This window comes from Haliotis asinina, chromosome 4 (assembly GCF_037392515.1).
Source record: "Haliotis asinina isolate JCU_RB_2024 chromosome 4, JCU_Hal_asi_v2, whole genome shotgun sequence".
In the NCBI taxonomy this organism is placed as follows: domain Eukaryota; kingdom Metazoa; phylum Mollusca; class Gastropoda; order Lepetellida; family Haliotidae; genus Haliotis; species Haliotis asinina.
The window spans coordinates 75,443,182-75,468,452 of NC_090283.1; the positions used below are offsets into that span (position 1 = coordinate 75,443,182).

Consider the following 25,271-nt stretch of genomic DNA (forward strand, 5'->3'; position numbering starts at 1 on the left):
TTGTTGAGAATACTGATAAAATAATCATGATTATACTATAAATAAGGTGACATGAACTGGGTCAGATGTCTCATTCAAGATGTTTTTATTTTTACGATGTGCATTAATGTGTGTTTGAGTGTAATGGCCTGTGTTAGTACAGACAACTGCTGGATTCTTCTGTGCTAGACCACTGAAATACCCAATCATCGTTGTCTCCCTTTAATGTGCACCAGGCAAGGAAACAATAAGTACCATATCTTCAGATGTCTCATTCAAGACGTTTTTATTTTTACGATGTGCATTAATGTGTGTTTGAGTGTAATGGCCTGTGTTAGTACAGACAACTGCTGGATTCTTCTGTGCTAGACCACTGAAATACCAATCATCGTTGTCTCCCTTTAATGTGTATCAGGCAAGGAAACAATAAGTACCATATCTTCATATAGGTGGTATGATGCAGCCTTGGACTGAACCAGCTAACCTTCCGCACTCAGGACGGGTGCTCTATCCACATGACCAAACTGCATGGGTGAGTTAATATTGATTTATGTTGCTATTAGCAATGTTCAACTCCGGTCTCAGAAGAATGAAGAGGAGTGACTGCACGTTTAGGATTTCCTTGAATACCTGGTACATTAACTGAAAATAATGAGCACATGTAATCAATTGGCCCTCCAGGGACTGTTTGAAGAATCTCTATGCCAACTCTATGTCCTCTTTCCCTATCAGACTGGTGCTGGAATGCTGCCAGTGGCCTGATTGACGTCAAGTTTTATTAAATGTCTTCTGCTCTGCTCTCTGCTCCAATTAATTTGTACAAATGTCTGTCCCCTATCCTACATGTGACTTGTCAGAGTTCTTCATGGAGACCCAGCATCAATCATGTCTGTAGGCTGTCGCCACACTTGCTGCGAGACTTGGCAGCTTCGTAAGGTGGGTGGATGTAAGATGTTGTATTCTATGCCTTACGGTGAATTGGAGTTCTTGAATGTACTCATCAGGACAATTTCTGATTACAATTGCAGTGGAGAAGAAAGTGATCTTGAATATTTGGAGAAAGCAGATGTGTTTGATGGTCATAAATTGACATTTTGACCAGTGGCGATAAAGTGGCCTTGAAATTATTTCTGACCTTCAAACTATTTTTGACCTTGAAAGCATTTGTGACCTTCACTGAAATCAATTAATCAAAGACCAGTCAAAATAATACATCACCTCACAGAGTGATTAATTACTTCTAATAATTATGATCCAAATAATACCACTACTACTTCTACTGCTGCTATCATATATGGAAAATTTTGGCACCTCCAAACAAAATGTACCAGTTGCAATGTGCAGGTGGATGAAAATATTAATAACTGAAAAGAAATTCCCACTGCCGAATACTGGCAATGACCTTCACTATGTATCTGGGGCTGGGTGACTCACGATGTTGTTGCTTCTCACCTACAAATTCTTTTTTACAGCCCAAGATTTGGAACATTAAGAGAGTTATAGAGTTGTGTAAAATTCTCAAGGTAAAGTTGAAATCTGGAAGAATACTTAATGTTTTCACCTGTCCAACTGCTCACAAAAGAAATTTGCAATATGAGACTGCGATATGTTTTTTGACGAGCATAAATGTGTGTATAAACAATATCTGTACTGTACTTTCAACCTTAGACCAGGTAACTTAAGTGTAAGTAAAGATCTGTTGGAGTGACTTGTAAAAACAAATGGCAGCAACTCGGTTTGCAATATGTCATTAATTGGGGCAGTTCAGTCAGGCTTTGTTTACTCACTGGGTTCAACAGTTGCTTAAAGAATGATAATTTGTGAAATATTGCTTAAGAATGACATTATATAAGTGAGGTTATCACCTGTGATATTTTATATATGAAAATACATTCAGCTATTAATTTTTGTAAAGTCAAGTCATGTTAATCCGATGCTTTTGTTGATGACAAATTGAATAAACGTAACTTAGTCTCATTTCCTTAGTCCAACATCCTTGTCAATCTGATAGTTTGCAGTGCAACAAACGATATGATGTCGAATTAACAAGACTTGAATGTATATCTTTTCAGCAGAAATGTAAAATAAAAAAACATTTGCAATAATTGGTATTCAAGCTTTATGTATTCATAGCATTTCTTAATAAATGTTCTAATGTCCTGCAGCCTCATTATATATGTACCATTTATATAGAATGTACAAATAAAGGCAGTCAATTGTTTTTTTCTTTTTAGGAGACAAGTCCCCACACTGTCTATGTCAAATGAGAAATAGAATGAGATGTAGATTTATTCCTCCAGTCCGCTGTTTGAACATGGCACCATCCTGCGTTATTGCCTTGCTTATATAACAATGTGTGTTGCGAACAGTTACCATGGGTACAAACAGGGCAAGCTGTAGGTATGAGAATGTAATCCACAACCCTATCAGGGCCCCTTGGGACTACTTCCATGGCATGAGTCATGTTTTGATGAAGATTATTCTCTGCTTTCAATAACTCCATGACATGTTTGAAATGAATACCCAGCCCATGTCAAAGGTCTGCTTGAGAAGAGATAAAGGTGTATTTCTAGCTTTAACAAGCCCTTTGAGAATTCCAGCTTGAGGTGAAACATAACCTATTTGTGGCCCCTTGAGACATGGATATGTGTTAGATGTGTTGATCTTATTCCTAATTGCCAAGATGAATCATCAATAATGAGCATATGAGTTTACTTTGCATAAAAAATGTGCTTGGTTGAGGTCGAAGTAGAAGCAGACATTGTGAGCTGTGCTAACAGATCAAGGATCATAATCATGTGGTTATAACCAGCATATCCTTGTATGACCAAGGGGAAGTAATTGTGGCATATTAGGCCCCTTGCCCCCTTGATACTTGCGATGGATGGCAGATAATATAACCTGTTAGTTGTTGCAGTCACAAACCAGCAAACCTGCATTAGCAGATCCCGGCCTGACCAAGGGAGGCAATTATCACTGCCTGGCTGTGTTTCCACCGGAGACTCGTCATTATAACCCTCCAACATCCCCTACACATATACATAGATCATGCCCACAAGCCTGAAATCAATATCCCCCAACAGCAAAGTTGTCCGATGATTTGCACAAAAAGGCAGAAGAAACAGAATATGAATACATATCAACCAAAAAGAACACACTTCATCAACGTATAATGCCAGCATGCAGTAATTTGTCAGCCAATCAAAATGAACCAGACTATTCAACAACCAATCACATTACAAATGAGAATGGTGGAAATAAAATAAAAATCCCAGACAATTTTTGGTCGATAATTTGAGACAGGGAGAGAACCAAGTAAATCACAACCAAGGTCGACATGCTCACAGTAACACTTCTGTACTAGAAAATAAAGTCGTCACATAATTAGCCAGTAGCTGAAGTCAGCGAGTTAAAAATAATCAATCATGGCGGCACGATGCTTGTTAAAGCTGGAACCTGCTTTCAATGTTTTGTTGATCATGCATTTAGCTCATCACGCCATGTTTTCATTGAGCATAGGATACACTGCTATTTCCTCAGAAGCATATGAGAATATTTCCCTAGCGGGATTAAATTAGAATGGGTGGTAATATACACCATCTTGACATACAGAACGACAAGCCAACATGTGATATGTCTGTTGATGTCTTGCCAAATTCCTGACAAAGATCTTTTGCAATGAATTCCCTTCTTTCATGCATAAGACATAAATATTGTTCCTACACACTTTCTATCAAATATAAAACGGTTGTCATAAATAATTATTTACACAAAACATCTAAAGGCACAACATTGATCACCCCAAGTTTTTGAGTACAATGAAAGAAGGAAATGCATTGTCCAGTCAGTGAAAGGGTTAACTATGATGTTTACTGATACAGACAGAAAACAAAATACTGACATATTTTCTATAAATTGATTTTCTTTATTGATTTCATTCTAAGTGCAACATTTAGCAATGTACAATTTCCTCGAAATCTAAGCCACTTAACCCAGTAATTTTCATAATTATTCACAGAAGTGGGCTAAGAAAGGGTTAACGCTCATCTCTTTTTATCACATCAGAATAAGCAGTTGCGTTAACCCTTCCTCCGTGAGAAATCCGAGATTATTTGCAATAATGAAATGAACAGAAAACTGTCACATTTGCTCTTTCAATCTCATGTTGCCACAGCATCGATGGGAGATACTATTTGTATGACGACACAAAACATGATGTACTTTCACAGAATTTGTATAAAATCTAAAAAAATGTAGTCCACATATAACTGGAATATTTCGCGCCAAAACATAACAAGGATTAAATCAAACATTAGAATGAAAACAGCATAACATAGGTATGTAGCATCTCAATAATATTAAAGTCACTTCTAACACACTGGAGAGAACAACATCAAGTCATAACATTAGTTTCGAGGGAAACACAACGTGGACACAGATTCAGGTTTATCTCTATCTAAAAGTGCAAATTTCATGAAACAATCACACTTTGTATTGTTGCTGTAATCAAGGATACAGATTCTTCAAGTATTGCTTTGATTTTCAAAATATTTTTTTTTCAATGTTTGTGCCTAAAACTCCTAAAAAATAAACTTCTGAAATCAAAATGCGAATGACAATGGGGATCTCTGTACATATCCATATTATTGCAATTTTCAAGTCTTAACAAATAGTTTTTTAAACTATGAATAGAAAATAAGATATAACAAACAACATTATGATATTTACTGTCTGCAGAAGAACAAAATGATACAGTAAGTGGTACTTTGGATTAGCTGTTAAACATACGATCTACATTTTGTGAACATAGCATCTGATTCATCCAATCCAGAAAACAATATGCAAGCACTAAGGATATGACACGCATTATCAGAGTACCACCACCAGTAACCATGACAACCACATACGTTTTTAAAGTATTGTGTATTCTTTCATTGGTCATACTAATACACTAACTGTTCAACTACTGATCTGAATGAATTTATATATATTTATCTTTCTCTCATAGAATTCAGAATTTATTCTGATAGTCATGTTATTTAGTGGTGATTTGGTTGTTATCATACCTGAGTTATCTACCTTGACTAAAAGATGTTTGCCAAATCTCTTAACAGTAAAGAGATATTTGCCAAATTTACATTAAATAGGAGGATTGCATTTTCAGTAAAATTAGTTTTGTCACTGACATTCTTCTTGTTTATGATAACAAAGTTCAATAAAATGTGTAGATTTAACTGAAGTCTTAAAACAAGAAGCATCACTTCTTCCTATATATTTTCTTTTGGTATTTCTTCAGAAATACATCCTTTAAACACACTTTTCCCAATGATTATGATAATACATTATTGTAGCTGGCATGGTATGACCTTTTCAGTGAGACCATCATTACATGCTAAAATACAAATACAATTAAAGGTAATATTTCTTTAAAAACTACACAAAAGACAGCTCTTATCGCAAGCATATTTAATCTCAAAGAAAAATATTTTGACTTGATTTTACCAAGTATTGATTTTGTATGAGATTAGTGGCAAGGTATTTGATATTTGCTTAAAAATTAAAATTTTCGAAAATTACCACAAAATAATTCTTCTGTGGACAGTAAATAACATACTCATCTTGACCATAACACAGTCACATACACGATGTAGTTTCATACATTATCTAAAGCTCAATGACAACGTTGCGTTTAAATAACTCAAAATAATAGTCACACTAACAATCAACCATTTGTAATTATCTCCCCTGCATACATAGCTCACCTGGTCAGCAATAAGTAGCATGTTTGGTCTGAATAATATTTACCTCAGGGCTACTTATGGAATGATAAACTAAAAAAATAACTGTACACCGACTACAAACATATTAGCACATGGAAAGGAGAAATTTGTAAAAATGAATAAACTCTGTTTAAAAAAAGTAATGGATGCTTAAAATATAAGATATTTTGTAATAACACAACTATGTCTCCAAAAGTGTGCATACTATTTTGTAATCTGTTTAAGTATGTTGCACATATCTGCTCTAAGTTCTTTAAGAAGTTAAAAACCAAATGTCTTTCAGACACGCAAGGATTAAGACTCATCTGTGAGCAAGGAAAAGATTCCAGTTTCTATGTGTATATGTTAAATATGGCAGTAAGGATACATTGATAATATACCACACTCTTGCTAGACGAATAACTTAAGTGAGTAAGTAACTTGAGTTTAGTGCCATGAGGGCCTGTAGTTGTGTTACATCACGGCATGGCAGATCGATATGGGGAAGCAGGTCACTGACATCCTCTGCTTGGTAAACCACACAAACAAGTATGGTGAAAACAGAACAAGATCCTTATCAGGGCAAATCTGTGACCTAAACCCAAATCAGTGGTTAGTGGGACAGCCAAGGGCCATAACCCTTAAAACACTCTCACTGCCTGCCTCAAGACACAGGGACAATTCCCTGGTGTGGTACTCATGATGATTATGAATTATACACTTAAATAATACATGTTATTGCTCTTTATGTAATTATTACTTTATATTCCTGCATAGCAAAATTTATCGATTCTACTTGCAAAGGGCAAATTTCTTCAGTATATTAACTGATTTTCAAACTGGAATTTATTGTTGTATATGAAAGCAATATGTCATTAAAAAATGAATAGCTGAATAAATTAATTAACATCAGAATCAAACTTTGCACTACAGATGAATAGAAGTCATTCAAGTGATCACTTTGTTGACATTCTCATTAAGCTCAAAAAGCAACACAAATGCTGGTATAGGCTGTAGATATTGCACAAGCATAAGACAGCTGTCCAGAGAACCAAGCACCTAATCTAGACAGAACTAATCATACAGAAACCTCAGTAACCTTGAAGCTGTCTAATCATATCACTCGTATACAATCAAACAACATAAATATATTTCGACTGATAATAACCTCATCCTCATTTACCATGGCAAAATCTAAACACATCTTATTGAAATACTTCAAAAGACTCTTCAGAAAAGAAAAACTACACTCATAATAACTAGTTATATATGAATACTATTTTCCTACTCCTGCTAATCAACAATGCCTGTAGCTGAGAAAGATTTAGGAGAGGAGAGAAAGTTATATTGTCTGCAAACAAATATAATTCAAGCAAATCAAACAAATCCTCACGCTAGTGGGAAGTAAAATCTTCTCTTGACCAATCAAATGTTTCCTGTCCCATGAACATCCAATCAAATGGCGCCTTATCCTAAAACAAGGGCAGGTAACTCTCATAACATAATATAACAACAACAATTCTCACTAACAACTCTGAACACTGAAAGTTCTACCTGATGTTCCAGAAAGTAATGAACACTATTTGGATTACAACTACTTATAAATATGGACGCCATCCATGTTAATTGAAAGACAATATTCGACCAATTCTACCCACAGGATTCAAAAGTTACAAAACAATAAAAATATGACCACAAGGGAATAGTCACAAAATGACAGCACACAGGGGTCCTTTCAGAGATTTCAAAATAAACTGAATTAATATACATAAAACTATCATGACTGAAATGTTCAAAGTTGCCAGGAACATAGTATCTATACAATTCTGTATATATTTGGGACCATGACCTCACTTTCATCTAAAATTTTGAAAATGAATAAATAATAACATACCCAATTCCCCAAATTTCTAAAATCATCCAAAATAAGAAATTTGACAAAAAAAAAAAAAAAAATTCTTAATGTGGGTCACGTGACTAACTAGATATGCAACACAAAAGTATCTTCTGTCATGGCAATTTCTACAGTATCACAGCTAAATAAAATAATTATTTATACAATACACCATAAAACAAAATAACGAATCTCTACTTTGCCATTGAAATAAAATTTTAGAGTAAACAACAGAAAGAAACACTAGCAGCCATGCTTCATTACAAATAATGCCAGATTAAAATATACAAAAAAAAAAATAAAACACAACAAAATGAAAAGCTTTACGCCAACAAATACGATAAACGCATGTGGTAACTTCACATTTTCCCATTAAACTGTGGTTTGTAATATATCACTCATAGTTATTCAAAATATACATATATTTTTGCACAAATCTATGTGTTTTTACATCCTATATGAATGGCAGTCATTATGAAAGTTTATAATTTGAATGACTTGAATTACAATTAAGTTATGAAAAACAAGAAAATGGAGCTTTATTTGATTAAGTAATGATTATTAAAAGTAGCAGTTCTGGTTTATGAAAACACGAGAAGTGGGAGTAATCACATCCCTGATGTATAGCATGGGTGAGTGAGTGAGTGGGTTCACCTCTGATTTCAGTGAGTTTTGTTTAATGCCACTTTAGCAATATTCCAGCAAAATCACGGTGGAGGACACCAGAAACAGGCTTCATAAATTGTACTTATGTAGGGAATCGAACCTAGGCCTTCAGTATGATAAGTAAGCGCTTTAACCACAAGGCCACATCACCTACCCATCACTGATTTGAACTATTCCAGCTGGATCAGGGTATCTAAATTTAAAGACCCTTCGGCAGCAGGTCACATATGTATACCACTTGTGAAAGCCATACACAGGGACTGGCACCTACAAACCAAAAGACTTTGGCAAACCGGATTTGAACCCAAGCTCATTTGGACAGTCAAGCACTGACCCAGCAGCCTCTGTTTAATGTCAAGTTACTGACTGGTTCCTAAACCATCTTAATGACTGTTTTGTAAAAATCCTTCTGAAGTATGTGGTTCCCATTCAAGAAGTAACGTAACAAAATCCCTTTCGGACATGGTATCAGATAAAAAACCTGTCCTCTTTAAAATGTATATAAAACCTGAATATTTTACGTTACAAAATAGCTCAATTAACCTCACTTATCCAGACAAAATAAAACTGTGACATTACAGCTGTATTTGTATAGTCAGTTATACTGAGGCAGATTCTGGATAAACAGGGTGCCACTGGTACTTGTAAGGCTTGTTATCAACTATTATACCTTCATCAAGAAACTTGCCAAATATCAGTGTAGGATGTTGAATTCAAAAAGGATTCAAAAAGAGCATTCAGGCAGTAGAGCCAAGTGTTGAGTTTTCGTCCCATTTTTTAACTGTTGGTTGTTAGTATGTATATAGGTATTTGGCTGTAGGTATACAAGTAAATATTTGGCAGTAAGTATTATGTAGCAACATCGCTGCAATACTTAGATGATAATACTGACATATGCAAGATATAAAGCTCTATGCCTGTGTAAGTATTATAAATCTATGTTACCCAGAGTTATTTCAAGCATTAAGCTGCTGTTTCCTGTATAATATAATAATGGATCACTATAGCTAACATCTTTATCATCCCTAAGTCACTTCCACATGATACTGCTTGGGTGCTAAATTGTGCATCTCCATGCTTTGCAGACCACTGTGATGTCATCAGTTTCCTTGACATCACAATCATATGACATTACTAGCCATAACGAACGCTCTTGAAAGTCAATGTTAAAGTAAAAAGATCATGATCACCCAAAATCATTTCTGCCATAGGTCAAAGTTTAAGAAACAAGGTCATGATCACATAAACACTATTCTGTCGTAAGTCAATGTTAAAGAAACAAGGTCATGATCAATAAACACTATTCTGTCGTAAGTCAATGTTAAGGAAACAAGGTCATGATCAGTTAAACACTATTCTGTCGTAAGTCAATGTTAAAGAAACAAGGTCATGATCAGTTAAACACTATTCTGTCTGTCGTAAGTCAACGTTAAAGAAACAAGGTCATGATCAGTTAAACACTATTCTGTCTGTCGTAAGTCAATGTTAAAGAAACAAGGTCATGATTAGTTAAACACTATTCTGTCTGTCGTAAGTCAATGTTAAAGAAACAAGATCATGATTAGTTAAACACTATTTTGTCTGCCATAGGTCAATGTTAAAGAAACAAGATCATGATCAGTTAAACACTATTCCGTCGTAAGTCAATGTTAAAGTAACAAGGTCATGATCACATAAACACTATCCTATCTGTTGTAACTCAAATTTAAGCCAATGATAAAGCATAGGATTTACGATATCTTAACACTGAATTATGTAATGGTGCTCAGATCACTTGGTGAACTGCTGGAAGATTCTTTCATTATACTCATCAAATATTTCTTTCATTTCTGAGGTGTGGTTTATTCAATTACTCAATGTAGAGTTGCAAACAGTTCAATATTGAATGTTCCATAACTTTGGTAAAACGTAACGGAAAGCTATATGGAAGCACTTCCAGTGTGTTTACACTACTAATTTAGACATTCCTGCAGTATGATGTTCTAAAGGTTCAAACAGAACCACTTAATGCATTACTTTCATACTTCCATCACACTAGTTTGTATATTGTTCAAGGAATCATTGGATAGGGGTGACAAACAGGTTAAGTATGGTGAATCCATCTGGATGTCAATAATAAATATCAATGAGGGCTATATATCATATATACCCAATAATAGCAACTCAGCTACCAAAATCTTTTTTCACGGTTGTTTGCATAATAATATTTGAAAACATAAATGGTAGAGTCATAACTGTAAAAATTCATTGCTTTAACTTAACAAATGATCTTTTAACCCTATCAACTTTTTACCCAGATGCTACCAGCACAACTTCTTCATCATGTCTGTTAAAATAGTTAAATGACTGAAACATGTCAAACTAATTCCCTTGATTAGAACATAGAAAAGAATAATGAAACAATCCAATGGGTAATGTTGGTTACAAGAATAAATCAGACGGTTAGTATCAAAAGATAGAAGTTGACAAGGTACATACTGGACAGCAGAATTACTTTTTTACATTGTGATATTATTTCAAACATGAGGAAATTTCATAAATATAATCCTTCAATGATGTTGCATGAGTTATCTCCCTTTCTAATAAAGAAAGCATGACACTTTGTATTCAAAACGTGGGATGAAGTTTTCAAAATATTGATTTTTTTTCACAGAAATAAATCATCAACTTGTCATAAAAAGATAATGTACAATTAATTAGAGCTGACTTCAGGTCTGACTCTCATTTCCGAATTTCTCCTTAATGAACTCTGGCTTTGGCTTGGCAGCAACAGGAGGAGGGGGTGGCTTCTTCACAGGAGGTTTGTCCTCAAAATCACTCTCACTCTCACTTGTCGTGTATTCAATGTCGGCGATGTCAGGATGTTCAAGATTGGCTAGCGGGTCAATGCTAAAGCGTTTTTGGTGATGTGGATGCATTTCAATTTCGGGAGATGATGATGAATTATCACTTGGTTCCTGAAGCTCTGGAGGAGGGGGAGGAAACTTAAAATCATCATCCTTATCCCCAACAAAACTACTATCCATGGCATCGAGACGCTCCAAGGATTCTAGAGGCGAGACTTCTCTGGTGTGTGTCGTCCCTTCACTTAATTCACCGACCCCCGAGTCTATCGTCATATCCTTGCCTGACTCCGCGAGGCACTTGGTAGCTGCATACTGCGCATAGATTTCCTTTGCCATGGTGTCATCCATATCAGACTCTGTGTCACTCTCACTTCCAGAGCTTCCGCTGTACGTCATGTCACTCTCTGAGCCGTGGCCACATATGTTCTCTAGTGTATCTAAAATATCCCCAGAGTCCATTCCTTCCCCACAACTTCCTCCAAAACTTGAGTCATCACGATCATCCACAGGGCTCCTCATCACCATCATACTCACATCACTATGGAAACTCTGACCAATGTCAACATCTTCATGGAAACTGACACGCTTTGGTTCTGGTTTCGGTTCTGTTGTTACGGCAGTGATTGCTTCACTTGTCATCTCTTCCTCCTCCTCAACACGGTTCAATGACCTCCGCTTCATTGAGTCAATTGGTTCCTTCTTCTCACGAATATATGATGGATCTAGCTGACCATCACTTCCAGGTTCTGGTCTAAACGTTGAAAAGGTCAAGGCTGCCGAATTGTCTTCCTTCTTTGAAGGTGGACTGTCCTCATCGCTATATATAAAAGCTGCTGCAGGAGATGGTAGGTCAAAGATTAATGGATTCCCAGAACTGTCCACCTTCAAGCTCTCCTTCTGTTCTTCCTGTGGATTTGGAGCTATCATGTGCGTGGATTTTGATTCAGGCTTCACAGCAAACCAGGGATCTTTTTCTCCATCTAACACAAACTGTTGAGGATTTTCGGTCATGCAAGGACCCTCTGTTCCAAAAGCAGCAGTCCTTGGCACCCCAAATGTGTTGATATTAGAAGAGTCCTCTGAAGATGTGGGTGATGCATCTTTGAGAATAGGACTTGGAGGAGCTGGCAATGGTGACTTACTGTCAAGGTTTTGGCTGGCTGGGACTGAGATCTTGGAGTCTATTGCTATGTGAGCAGGTTCTTTTGTGGAAGATATAGCTGAAGACTCGGATGATGTGGATGACGACGATGCTCTCTTGGGGTCAAGTGCTGCTTCTGGGCGCTTCTCTCTGGGTGGTTTAGCAGGTTTAACTGGTGGTCCTCCCTTTGTCTGTGGTTTCCGCACCTCAACAGACACATAAGGACCTGATGCTGAAACTGACCTATCACTGGCAGGATTAGATGACACTATACTTGTCATCTCACACTTTTCAACACTGTGATTTCCATTTACAGCTTCAGATGCATTGGTTTTGCCATTTACAGTCTCAGGTACACTGCTTTCGACATTTTCAGATTCAGGTACACTGTTTTTGCCATTTACAGTCTCAGCTACACTGGTTTTGTCATTAACAGTTTCAGCTACACTGGTTTCAGGGACTGCCTTTGGCAATGGAACAGGTGCCCCTTCATCAACATTGTCAGTTTTGCATTGCTCATCACTTGTTGGCACGGTTTCATCATCTTGCATTTTGTCCTCAAGCTGTTTGAGGATCTCCTTTTCAAATGAAGGACTTGTGGTGTCATCCACTGAGGAATAGCTGGTCCTAGAGGGAAGTTTGTGACAACTGACAAGCTCAAGTCTCCGTAAAGTTGACGGGGACCTTTCCAGTGATGAGGATTTTCCTAAAGTACCAGGGTGTTTGAGAGGAGGTGACAGTGGAATATCCACAGCCTTAAGTGGTTCGGAATCGGTTGGTGGACGACCTGGACTTTTGTCCCTTGGACGTGACTCTTTCGTTGAGGCTCCTTCTGGAGCTTTGTAGAAAGCAGTCTCCTCCTTGTTCTCAGTCTCCCCCTTTAACCGTCGATGCAAGGTATATGGAATATCCACAATGAGATCAGTATCAGCAGAATACTTCCTCTTGTCAGTGAAACTGTCCACATCTGGTTTCAGTGATGCACTTACGATATTTTCACCAAAAACATCCTTCCTCCCTTCACTCTGAGGGGACTCTACCTCTCTACCATACACACTAGCAGTTATACATGCACTTGGTGGGATCTCCCCATTCACCTTAGGATACAGGTTAGTAGAATTTAGTTTAGCTAAATCTGGCCTATCAGCTGCCTGACTGTCAGGAAGTCTGTCTATATGGTTAGTAGATTTCTCTGAAGCAGATACATCGTTTATTACACTTGTGTCATTATCACTCTTCAGCTTGGGACTATCTTCGGGAGAAAATGTTACAGATTTACCCCCTGGTTCTCTCCCCTTCCCCACCCTCTCCTCCCCCTCAAGGTGATACGAATCCTGGGATGTGTTATCATCATTGTCATTTGCATTTTGATTGGCTGATGGTTCATTTTGCATGGCAATATTATTAATAATTATATTTTGTTTCAACTTATCGAGATCTGAATCTGCACCTCTATCATCTGCTTCTGTCCTGGAATCAACACTGTCCTCCTTCCGCATCATTGCTGCTGCTGCTGCTGTTGCCTCCCCGACAGGGATGTGTTCCAGTTTTGGGGAGCCCAGAGAGCGACTCCCTGACATGGAACTGTCGCTGTGGACCTCAGCAGTCTCAACACGACTCATAGGGCTGACATGGTTGTCTTGTGTGATGTCGAGGGTGTGGGAGCCACTGGAAGCTGTGCTGTTGTGGAGGTCCGAGGAATTGTGGGTATTAGCCTTCAAGGTAATCTTTGGTGTCACGCTGGTACTCCGGCTTGAGATCCGACCACTTGCCGACCTGCAAACATAGACAACTGGATTAAGCTTGCTACATAACATGACAAAATCTTCAACTAATCCCTTGCCCCTAAGAATTTTTGATATTTTGGTCAAAAAGAATTCATATATGGCATACATATTACACGACGTTCCTTAAAATTAATCAAATACAGAGTAACACTCCGTAAACGGAGCTGCTCCTCAGTACCACTCCTGCACTGTCTACCCATCATCCCCTAACTACCCAATCATTATGAGTTTAGTCAGTATTAAATCGCATTAACTAGCGAAAAATTGATACTGCACAGATTTCTGGATGAACACAGATTTCTTCTTTTTCTTACTAATTATGATGCAATGTGTGCACCAGGCCTCAAGAATAGCTGGGTATTGTGTATGATATTCAGTTAATATTGCTGTTGGTATGAACATATGCATGGATGACTTAAAGTCATTTAAAAGCCTCTCAAAATAAGTACCTCAATTTCCATGCACAGCCATATCTTTTAATCAAATTCATTAATCTCATATAGTCTTTTTTGCATAATACTATTGATAATGTATGGACAAGATGCTACGAGGGGATGTCAATAAGTTTTGAGCCTTGCATAGAAAAACACAAAATATTGGTATGAACCACATTTATTTTTCAACATAGTCCCATTGTGAGTCAAGACACTTGTTCCATCTTTTCTGCCAGGCACCGATGCCATCTCTGTAGAAGGCGCCATTTTGGTCCTCAAATCAAGTCTCAGTAGCAGCAATAAGCTCATTATCATCTTGAAATCTACGACCATGCAAGTGTTTCTTGAGATTTGGGAACAGATGGTAATCACTTGGTGCCAGGTCTGGAGAGTAGGGGGGGATTTCATACCCGCATTCCTGGACAGCAGCGGCTGCAACGCGAGATGTGTGTACTGGATCATTGTCTTGATGTAGAAGAATACCACGTCTGATCTTGCCCTGGCACTTCTCCTTGACTGACTGTTGCACTTGCCTCAACAAGTTAGCGTAATATTCCCCATTCATTGTTCTTCCTTTTGGTAAGTAATCTATGTGGATGACGCCTTTGCTATCCCAGAAGACTGTCACCCTTACCTTCTGCACTGATCTGGAGGCTTGGAACTTTTTGGTCCTGGGAGAAGTGACATGTTTCCATTCCATGGATTCTTGTTTGCTCTCAGGATCATAGTGGTGGATCCAGGTTTCATCACAGGTTACTAGCCTAAAGTGAAAATCTTCTGGATTCTTGTTGTATCTGGTTAGCATGGAGTTGCTTATGGTGACCCTTGTTTGCTTCATTTCATCTTTAAGCATTCTTGGCACCCATCCTGCGCACACCTTAGACATGACGAGATGTTCATGAAGAACTGTCTCGATGGATCTGTGTGAAATGCCTGTGGTCTCGTGGAGTGTGATTCGACGTTTTCCAGCACAAGTCTGTGCACTCTGTCAATGTTTTCCTGACTAGTGCTTCTTGTTGGGCGACCTGGATGGAGGTCATCTTCAAGACTCTCTCTACCATGCTTAAATTCATTGACCCATCGTTTCATGGTAGCAGATGAAGGGGAAGACTTCCCATAAACTGCTGAAAGCCTTTCTTCAATGTTCTTCACTGAGTTTCCTTCAAGAACTAAAAACTTAATTACTGCTCTATACTCAATTTTATTCATTGTCACTGCTGTGAGGGGGGTCTCTTTCTGTCAATGTGAGCTGTTCAATAACTTCTGAGAGTAGGATACCCAAACTTATACATCACATCAGCTACAGCCCAAGGTTCAATGTCGTACCATAGGCTGTGACACCTGGGTATGAAAAATGCTCAATGCTCAAAACTTATTGACATCCCCTTGTACCTCCAGCTGTCGCGAGCTTCTGACAAATGTTACAAAAAGTAACACTTCTCCATTATACAAGATGGGGCATTTCATTACAGATTCTCACACAGTTGTCAAGTGGTCTTAGGGATAGCTGTAAGAATATATACCAAAATGTCCCATCATAATATGATAAAGAAGTTGTCATCCACAAGGTTACCTTTCTCATTATTCGTCAACTTCCAAAACACCAACGAAACAAAACATTTCTCAGTTGCTATAGAAATGTATTTGAGTGAGTATGGTTTTATGTTGCTTTTAGCAATATGCAAGCAACATCACGGCAGGGGAGACCAGAAATGGACTTCACATATAGCACCCATGTGTGAATCAAACCTGGGTCTTTGACATGACGAACGAATGCTAGGATACCACCTCGTCCTTAATGTATTGGAGTTATGGTGTTCATTGCTGGATTATGCAGCGAGCCATAGTCTAACTTAGCGAAGCTGTACAACATCTGGTTCTTGTTCAACAAAGTCATCTTAGATCTGCACTTATTGTACACCAAAGATAAAGAACCGAATTCACGATCATCAAGGTCACTTTCATGAGGTGACATACGATGTGACACACGATGTGACACATGTGACATAAAAAGTGACAAATGTGACATACAATGAACTGAGGTGCAAACTTTACTATACGATTCAGGAAGTCACCTCATACAACTAGTAACATAGTATGCTGTGTTTTACTGCCGATATGTGTGAGTGTGTGATAGTGTGAGTGATCACTGGCATATTGAGTTTTTAGCAATATTCCAGCAATATCATGACAGTGGACACCAGAAATGGATTTAAGACATTGAACCCATGTGGGTGGGGGTGGCGGGTGGGGGGGAATTGAACCAGGACCTTTGACTTGATGAGCAAATGCTTAACCACTAGGCTACCTGCGGCCAGTTTCAACAGCATTCAAGTTACATCAGGGCATGTCAGGTCCATGTAGAAAATCCTGAACTGACACAGGTCTTACAAATGCCGACAAATCTACAAATAATCATGCCAAAACTGGGTTTGGAACTCCCAATCAGAGGTTCCTGATGAGCCTAAGGAGGCAACCGCACAACACATACTGGGATCATAGATTATTCAGGAAACCATTGTCTACCCAGTTGTTACCTAGTTTTCAACAGCTTTATGACATACATAAACCACTCCAGAATAAAAAAACCCATCTATATATTGAAGCTAATGATAGGAAACATACTGATATCAGTTTCAGCAACGTGACAGAGGGATCAGGCTATTAATCATTTTATTGGTATCATATGGTTGAGAAAAAATCAATTTAGCTGGTATTCAAGTATGACTCTCTGGTACGGGGCAGTAACTGCATTGTGATTGATGCACATCTTACAACTTCTTACAGCACTACTGAAAAGCAAGATGTCAGATCGCAAACAAACATGCATGTTACAGAATAACAAGCCTGTACCATCAAGTCTATAATGGAGACTTCATTGTTGCCTGTGTCTATCAAGGCTACAACCATAACTGTTGGATTTATGGCAATGGCTCAGCTAAGCAGGGATGCAATAATTGGCATACTAAGCAGCAGGCATATTTACTGAATGGTTAAATAATGGGTGTTTTACTGCCCTGGGGCCCGTTTCACGAAACTCTCGTAAGCCTAAGATCTCGTAACTTTTCTCGTAGCATCCATAGCTCCTGTGTTACAGTATAGGAGGTACAATGGCTACGAGAAAACTTACGAGATCTTAGGCTACGAGCGTTTTGTGAAACGGGCCCCAGGCTGACAACTGGCATATTGACAATCAGGGGTGTGATAACTATCATAATGAACATCAAGTGTGTGATAACTGGCATGTTGATAATCAGGGGTGTGATAACTGGCATATTGAACATCAGGGGTGTGATAAGTGGCATACTGATACTCAGCGGTGTGATAACTGGCATATTGAAAATCAGTGGTGTGATATCAGGGGAGTGATAAGTGGCATATTGATAATCAGGGGTGTGACAAATGACATAGTTAACACTGGGGGTGGTGTGAACGTTTTCTGAACCATAATCTAATAGGATATTCTCACGTAGATGACCATATTGTGCATGTGACAATAAACAACAATGCCCACACTGTGTGTACGACAAAAGACAACACACTACCATACTGTGCATATGACAACTGACAACATGTTCAACAGAGATGCAAACATGACATTTACACTGACAGGTGTCCAATGCGACATTTTTAGTGTGGTGACACTCTTGGTACAAAGTGCTTTGGACGTAACAGTGTCCAAATATACGTGTAAAAAATGCTAAAGGACATCTGATATTTCATGGCTACAGATAATCTGGCATACGCGATTAATATACAATGCAGTACATGAAGCTACTTACTAACCAGGAGCGACTGGTTGTATTTACCTACACATTGTAGGTGAGTTACAATGCTCAAGTATAACTGGTTCTGCAGCTGATTCTAACAAATCCCTCTTATCATGCTACATATCCAGTCAAACATGTACATAGCACAATGTCCTTCACTGGTCATCCTCTCTACACAGGGGCATTTTCAGCCAGGCTTGGGTTTGAATGGCTAGATCATTTTTGGCCAGTAGTTTAAGCAATAAAACCACATTTGCAGAAAAAAATTCCGAGTAATTCCGAACTTATTTACCAGACAGCTATGTGTAACAATTTAGACCTGTGATGTCTTACATGGACAAGATACCACAATGCCCCTGTATCAAGAGAATAGTTCTCAGCGTGTCATGCAAAAAGCAGCCAAGGGAGATAACTCTACTTACTTCCTGTAATCCATGGGATGGCAAAAATAAAACAAAGCAGATGTCTAATGTATTATTGCTTGAAAAAAAATTTATTCCTTTCAACAGATCTTAAGACCAAAGTACAACATCAAGAATTAAAAAGTTAAAAATTGGACTCAGTTATTGACAATAGTTTGACCAGAGAATTAGCACCCTGTATACAGTCAGGCCGCGTTAGTCTGGACCCCGACAATCCGATTCCCGCGATATCTGAACAATCGCTAGCTGTAACCAATCTTGTTTACTATGTAAACTCATTACCTGTTGATTCAGTAATCCGGTGCTTCACTCTCCGTATCCGAACGTTAATCAGCGGTAACAGATTAGCTAATTACACATAGTTTTGCTTCATTAATCCGGCGGTACATCAAAAAGGTTGGGATAATCCCTTCACACCATGAGCCCCATTCAGTGGTAATTGTTAAGTGACACTTGCGAGCTGAAGATGTCGTTAGTTTGTGATTTTGATCAATTAATAGGTCTCACTTTTGGTTAGTTGGAGTAATACCTGTCATGCTTACTTCCTGCATAAAACACTGATCGTGTCAAAATGACATCACCCTGACGCTTGTCAGTCATAATGGTAAGTCCCGCCCCTAGGCGTAAAAGATGTGAAAAATAATAAATAAATTTTGGTCAAGAATTCGGACAGTCTATCGGCAAGAGCACAATTTCGGACACTGGACATGTTTTGTGATTGGCTATGATCATTTGACAGACGGATGCAATCACGTGGTTGACACATGATCTTACTTCGTAACAATGCTGCCAGTCACAAGTATGCCAGTGTCAAACTGACCAACGTGAAAGTTGATTTCTTGCCCCCAATCACCACATCGCACATTCAACCAACTTGTATACGTTCGTATGTTTTTGTATTGCCATGTCAAAGTTCGTTTCAGTAGTCTGTATGTTTCACTATCCGAACGTTTTTGATAAAAAACAGAAGTGTTCGGATTAACGCGGTCTGACTGTAAATACCCAGACACATGCAGCAGGTTGGATAGATTTGAAAAGGTCCAGTAACCTGTCAGGTTAGTCTTCACTTCACAATAACTGAATCAACGTTACACAAAGAAGACTTAGCGCTACAGCCCATACGTTGGTTAAAGAATGGCAGATATGACTAACTTAGCGCTATGACATGTCTGGGTAAAAAAATGGGAGATGTGACTAAGCACTAAAACTGATATGTCTGGTTAAAGAATGGGAGATAAGACAATCTTAGCACAAAGTCTGATATTTAGGGCTCAGTGAATTGGGAATACAGTGGTCTTAGTACTAATATCACATTCTGGAATGGGGCCTACTGAAAGCTATCCAAAAGCTACGTTAGTCAAAATGTGCTGTCTGGCTCTAAAATACCTTGATGGCAACAATAGAATTTGAAGAACATGTTGTCATCTTTCGATAGTCAGCAATTAATTACTCCATATGATATAGGACAGGGATCTTTTCCATGACACACAACTGATTTTCACACGTCAAGTGTATATTCTAATAAAATTACATTTTGGATTATCGCAGTAGGTTGCATAGTGTATTTTCTACTTGGCAGTGTAATACATACAAAATGTCAAGAAGGATTGGTTCAACATCCCTGGCACAAAAACACTGTTAATTCATATATATGGATTAAAACTGAAAGTTGTAAATTAGAAAAAGGTTAATATCCTTAGAGAACAGTTAGGCAACATATTAGTTTTTATACTGAGCAAATGAACATATTTTTAACAACCACACAAATCGTACAGGCATTTCACAGAAGCAGCACTTTGTGGAATTTTAAAAACTTGGGCAACCATTTATTGCAAGGAGTTTTACTCAGGCAAGCACATGTGGCAAGATGTTTTACTGAGCAGCCATACGTGGCAAGGAAAAACACCTTGTGTTCTATTGGGCAGCTATCTGCATCAAGGTGTTCTATTGGGCAGCTATCTGCGTCAAGGTGTTTTATTGGGCAGCTATCTGCATCAAGGTGTTTTATTGGGCAGCTATCTGCATCAAGGTGTTTTATTGGGCAGCTATTTGTGGCAAGGTGTTTTATCGGGCAGCTATTTGTGGCAAGGTGTTTTATCGGGCAGCTATTTGTGGCAAGGCTGGATCATTGGGCAGCTACTTGTGGTAAGGTGTTTTATTGGGCAACCATTTTTGGCAAGGTGTTTTACTGAGTAGTCACTTGAGGCAAGGTTTTCATGGGGATGCCATTATTGGCAAGGTGTTTTACTGAGTAGTCACTTGAGGCAAGGTTTTCAATGGGGCTGCCGTTATTGGCAAAGTGTTTTACTGGGCAGCTGCTATTGACAAGGTGTTACATTGGGCAGCTGTTCATCAACACAGTCACACAACAACGAACTCACCTTTCAAACTGCTGCCGTTTATCAATGTTGCCACGTACAAACTCCATCAGCTGTTTCTGAGTTCGTCCACTATACCTGCACAAAAGAAACATGCCGTGGTGTCACTACTCATCTCCATGGAAACAGGCATATACAAGAATGGATGTCACTTATTCTGTACATACCTCAAGAATCATTTTAAAGTCCAGCAATCTGCAAATGTCAATGGCATACCAACGAGATGTCTGCAGTATAACGCTTAGGCTGCATATTGTTAACTGCCCGGTTGGACTGCAGAATCTGTCAAGTGCACTGCATGACTGGATATATACAGAGAAGTAGCAGATAGACACACCTGAATGAAGAGCCTCGACTGACAACTCTGGTTTTGTTTCTTGGCACTTTCCTCACAGATTGACATCGGAAGAAGCCATGATGTTCGATGCATTTCTTCCAAAACCCTTTACATTCATTCCGACTGTCAAAGAAGAACTCCACTGTGTCCTTGTAGTAGCCCTGAAATGAAAACCAGTTAACAGTTTATAAAGGAGGAGCTGAGGTTATTACCAACTGTGTGACATATACGACATTCAAGCCTGGAGCAACAAAACCACATTATTCTGTATAGGCTCCCTTAAGTGAAGAGTACAGACAATAAACACTTTTGAGTGACTTCTTCGAACACTATTGCCGTGATATCTCGGTTTGTGAACTTAATGTGGTGTCATCTTCATGTAATTGAGTTGGCTTTTATGCCTCTTTTGGCAATATTCCAGGAATACCATGGCTGGGGACACCTGGACTGGGCCAAAGGGGGGAATCTGACCTGGCACATTGTCTTGGTGTGTGAACGCTTTAACCACTCAGGCTACTTGCCACCATTGTTGATGTGAGATAGCTCTTAGATGCTTACCATAGGGAAGAAACGTCCTAACAAACCATGGGATGTAATGAGGGCAAGTGTGGAGATGGAGTGAGTAAGAGTGTTGGTTTTATTGTGTGTTTCAACATTCCAGCGATATCACGAAAGGGGACACCAAAAATGACCTTTCACACATTGTACCCATTAGGGGGAATCCAGTCTGGGCATTTGGTGTGACCTGTGAATCACTGGTGCATGTCATACAGACTTCATAGTTTGCAGGCATGGTGACATTGTGTGGAAAACAAGTGGTTGATAGTGTGAGCACCACTCAGTGCATAGACAGTCCTGTTGATCATGATGCCCCATTAACTTACTCGACAATCACCAAATGTTGTTAACTTACACCATTTACAGTCTATCCTATTCACAAATAACCACATTCTCTTTAAGTTTGGGTGTTTGTGGCCTAACAAATTTTCAAATCTTCACAATCATTATAATTAAAGCAGGACTCCAGGTAATTTTTCAACATCAGGAATACACAGACATTTTTTCAATACAAGAGTACTCGAAAACATTAAGAGTATATTTAGAGCACTGAATGGAATTTAATGGCATATCAGTACTCATGTGTTTTATTTCTATATGCAGCCCAACATTGCTACTCTTGTGTAAACAGGTTAGTACAAGACAAAACAATACTTTTTTAACATAAATACTTCTGCAAATGATTCCAAGACCGTACACCATTGCTGTGGTGTGTATCTACTACGTTTTCTCAATTATTTCTTACTGTATTGTGTACATTTTTTATCAGTACTGATAAAAAGACTGGGCCCTCCTCTGAAGCCCTGTTAAAGTACCTGCTTTCTTCAACTGCCATCGGCTCATTAACCTGAATTAGCTGTGGATTTACCTGTTCCTCTTGCTCTATAAGAACTTGCTATCTAACCTAATCTCCACAGGTTCTTTAAGCTATAAAGCACTTGCTACCCAATCCACCCTCCAATCTCATCTCCTTCAGTGGAAGCTGTTTTCATGAAATTTTTAGGCTCAAACATGAAAGTAAACAAAACGAAAAGCTAATGCACAAATATTCAGCGATAATGGCTGACACATTTTTTCCTCCTCTGATTACCAAGACAACTAAATTGCTGTGACAACTAAATTGCTGTGAAAGTTTCCCCACTCACTGATGAAGACAGCGTTATTTCAGATGTCATTACTTCAGGAACAAACACACTTGACTGACAGTAATTTAGATTGGGCAATTACGTTGTCATTACAGAAGCTGACATTTCACTTGTGAGTAAGTCATCAGAATTATGGCTTGTGAACTTAGATTTAACTCAAGTTTACAAGCAGTGTGAGTCACACGGCACTCACTGGTCATGCAAACATGCAAGTGAGTGAGTGAGAGTGAGAGTGAGTGAGTGGGCACGTTGGATTGAACATGACATACTAATAATATTTTCCATGCATTTGCCTATTGTATCAAGTACGAGAGTTTAGTTTTACTCCACTTTCAGCAATATTCCAACAATATCACCATGAGGGACATAAGAAAAGGGCTTCACAGATTGCACCATGTGGGGAATTGAACCTAGGTCTTCAGTGTGACAAGTGAAGACTTTAACCACTAGGCTACCCCTGTGCCTCTGTTGCTGTAAATAATTTAATCTGGAACAGACTAACCAGAAAATGATATTGTCAGCAATGTCCCCCTCTACCAGGGTAGGATGCAATACAATTGACAGAGTCAAATGTTCACCAATCTGGTCTGATTGGACATGTTTCTTTCTTCAAGAAGAGCTCAGGTACCCACTGTCAAATATTCTAGGGTGGTGATGAGAGAGAGCATGGGGTTTGTGGCTGTGGGGAAGGAAAATTTTATTTTGTTCAATGAAATTTCTCCTTTGTAAATCTCCTTTGTACTCTTAGTGGGACATCACGACATTTCAACTGTATGTCAGAAATAGCCCATAGTGAAGCAGACAGTTGGACATGAGATTCAAACCAGATTTCTGTAGATCATAGCTGCAAGGGAGGCAACTCTGTTACACCTGTTACAACTAAGCCACCGTGCCCATAACATTTCAACAGGGACGTTTATATAGCAAAGCCACATACTGCATGAAATGACAAACATGGATTTTACATTTGGGGTCAGTGTTGGGTTTGAACCCAGGTCCATTATATGAAAGGTGAGATCACGGACCACTGGGCTAACAAGACACCACTTTAAACAATTTGATGATTTAATGTACACAACAGTCACAGATTTCTATTGAGAAGATGAGTATATTTACACTTACACTTTATTGAGATTACCATTTGATAGTTTAACTTGGACATGCTTTTTCAATATTAGTTGTGACATCCACACATCAAAGTTGATACCGCACCTAAAGGTGAGACAGACTGAGTTTGGTTTAAGTCGCTTTAAGCAGTATTCCAGCTATATCACAACAGGGGACACCAGAAATGGGCTTCACACACTGTACCCATGTGGGATTTGAACCCAGGTCTTTGACGTAACAAGCCAGTGTTTTAATCATTAGGCCACTCCACTGCCAATCTAAAGGTGAGAGATGAATGCCAGTTTACGCTGCAATCATCAATCTTCCAACTGCAACAGTGCATGTTAGCTATTGACTGACTGATTGTATGAGTTGGGTTTTATGCTGTTTTAAGAAATATTCCAGCTTCAGAACAGCTGGAGACACAGGACTTCACACACTGTACCCACGTGAGAATTGAACCTGAGTATTGGCATGACAAGTGGGTGCTTTAACTACTAAGCTACCCTACGGCCCCAGTGAGATACTGAGGTCAGGAGAACAGTGATCAACACCATGAGCAAATAGCTGGGTCACAATGATGATGAATCAGTGTCACCATGTAACCAACGAGTCACAAACCGACATTGCCAATTCTAATAACTGAAATCGTGTTATGTATTCATTAATGTGAGATTAGTGATGTCGTTAACTTCAAACTTCAACATTATATCTGAGACAAGTTAGTCAAAATTACATCAATCAAACTTATTTTTGAAAATTCAAACCTGTAATTTTATAGTGTGTTCAATAAAAATATATTGTTCCAAATTACCAAATTTTAATGGAAGATCTTGATGTGACAAAGTACAGTAAAGACTCTTCAGCATAAATTACACAAACCAACATTAATCCTCTTAAAATCAATAATAAGGACTATAATCTCTGATGGTTTGATTGATGTAGCAAAACAATATGTGGGTGACAGGGATATTTGTTATTGGAAGAGGGGCTGTGTCAAAAGGCAGACTGTCATTTTCCCATTCAACATTATGAATCCTTAGACTTC

At 38.5% G+C, this 25,271-nt stretch overlaps 2 protein-coding genes across 5 annotated transcripts in view; both read right to left on the reverse strand.

The window, feature by feature from the left end:
* Positions 1-13,679, reverse strand: part of LOC137282102 (uro-adherence factor A-like) — a 390,886-nt gene extending 377,207 nt beyond the window's left edge. The window contains exon 1 of the mRNA XM_067813833.1: positions 7,337-13,679. Coding sequence (XP_067669934.1) covers positions 11,007-13,679 — 2,673 coding nt within the window. The 3' untranslated portion in view covers positions 7,337-11,006. The remainder of the gene's footprint in view (positions 1-7,336) is intronic.
* Positions 1-25,271, reverse strand: part of LOC137281884 (FERM, ARHGEF and pleckstrin domain-containing protein 2-like) — a 130,553-nt gene that overhangs the window by 25,640 nt on the left and 79,642 nt on the right. For all 4 annotated transcript variants that reach the window (XM_067813574.1, XM_067813573.1, XM_067813571.1 and 1 more), the window contains 3 exons: positions 21,414-21,574; positions 21,080-21,154; positions 13,736-14,061 (listed from right to left, as the gene is read on the reverse strand). In XM_067813574.1, the coding sequence (XP_067669675.1) occupies positions 13,736-14,061; positions 21,080-21,154; positions 21,414-21,574 (562 nt within the window). The remainder of the gene's footprint in view (positions 1-13,735; positions 14,062-21,079; positions 21,155-21,413; positions 21,575-25,271) is intronic.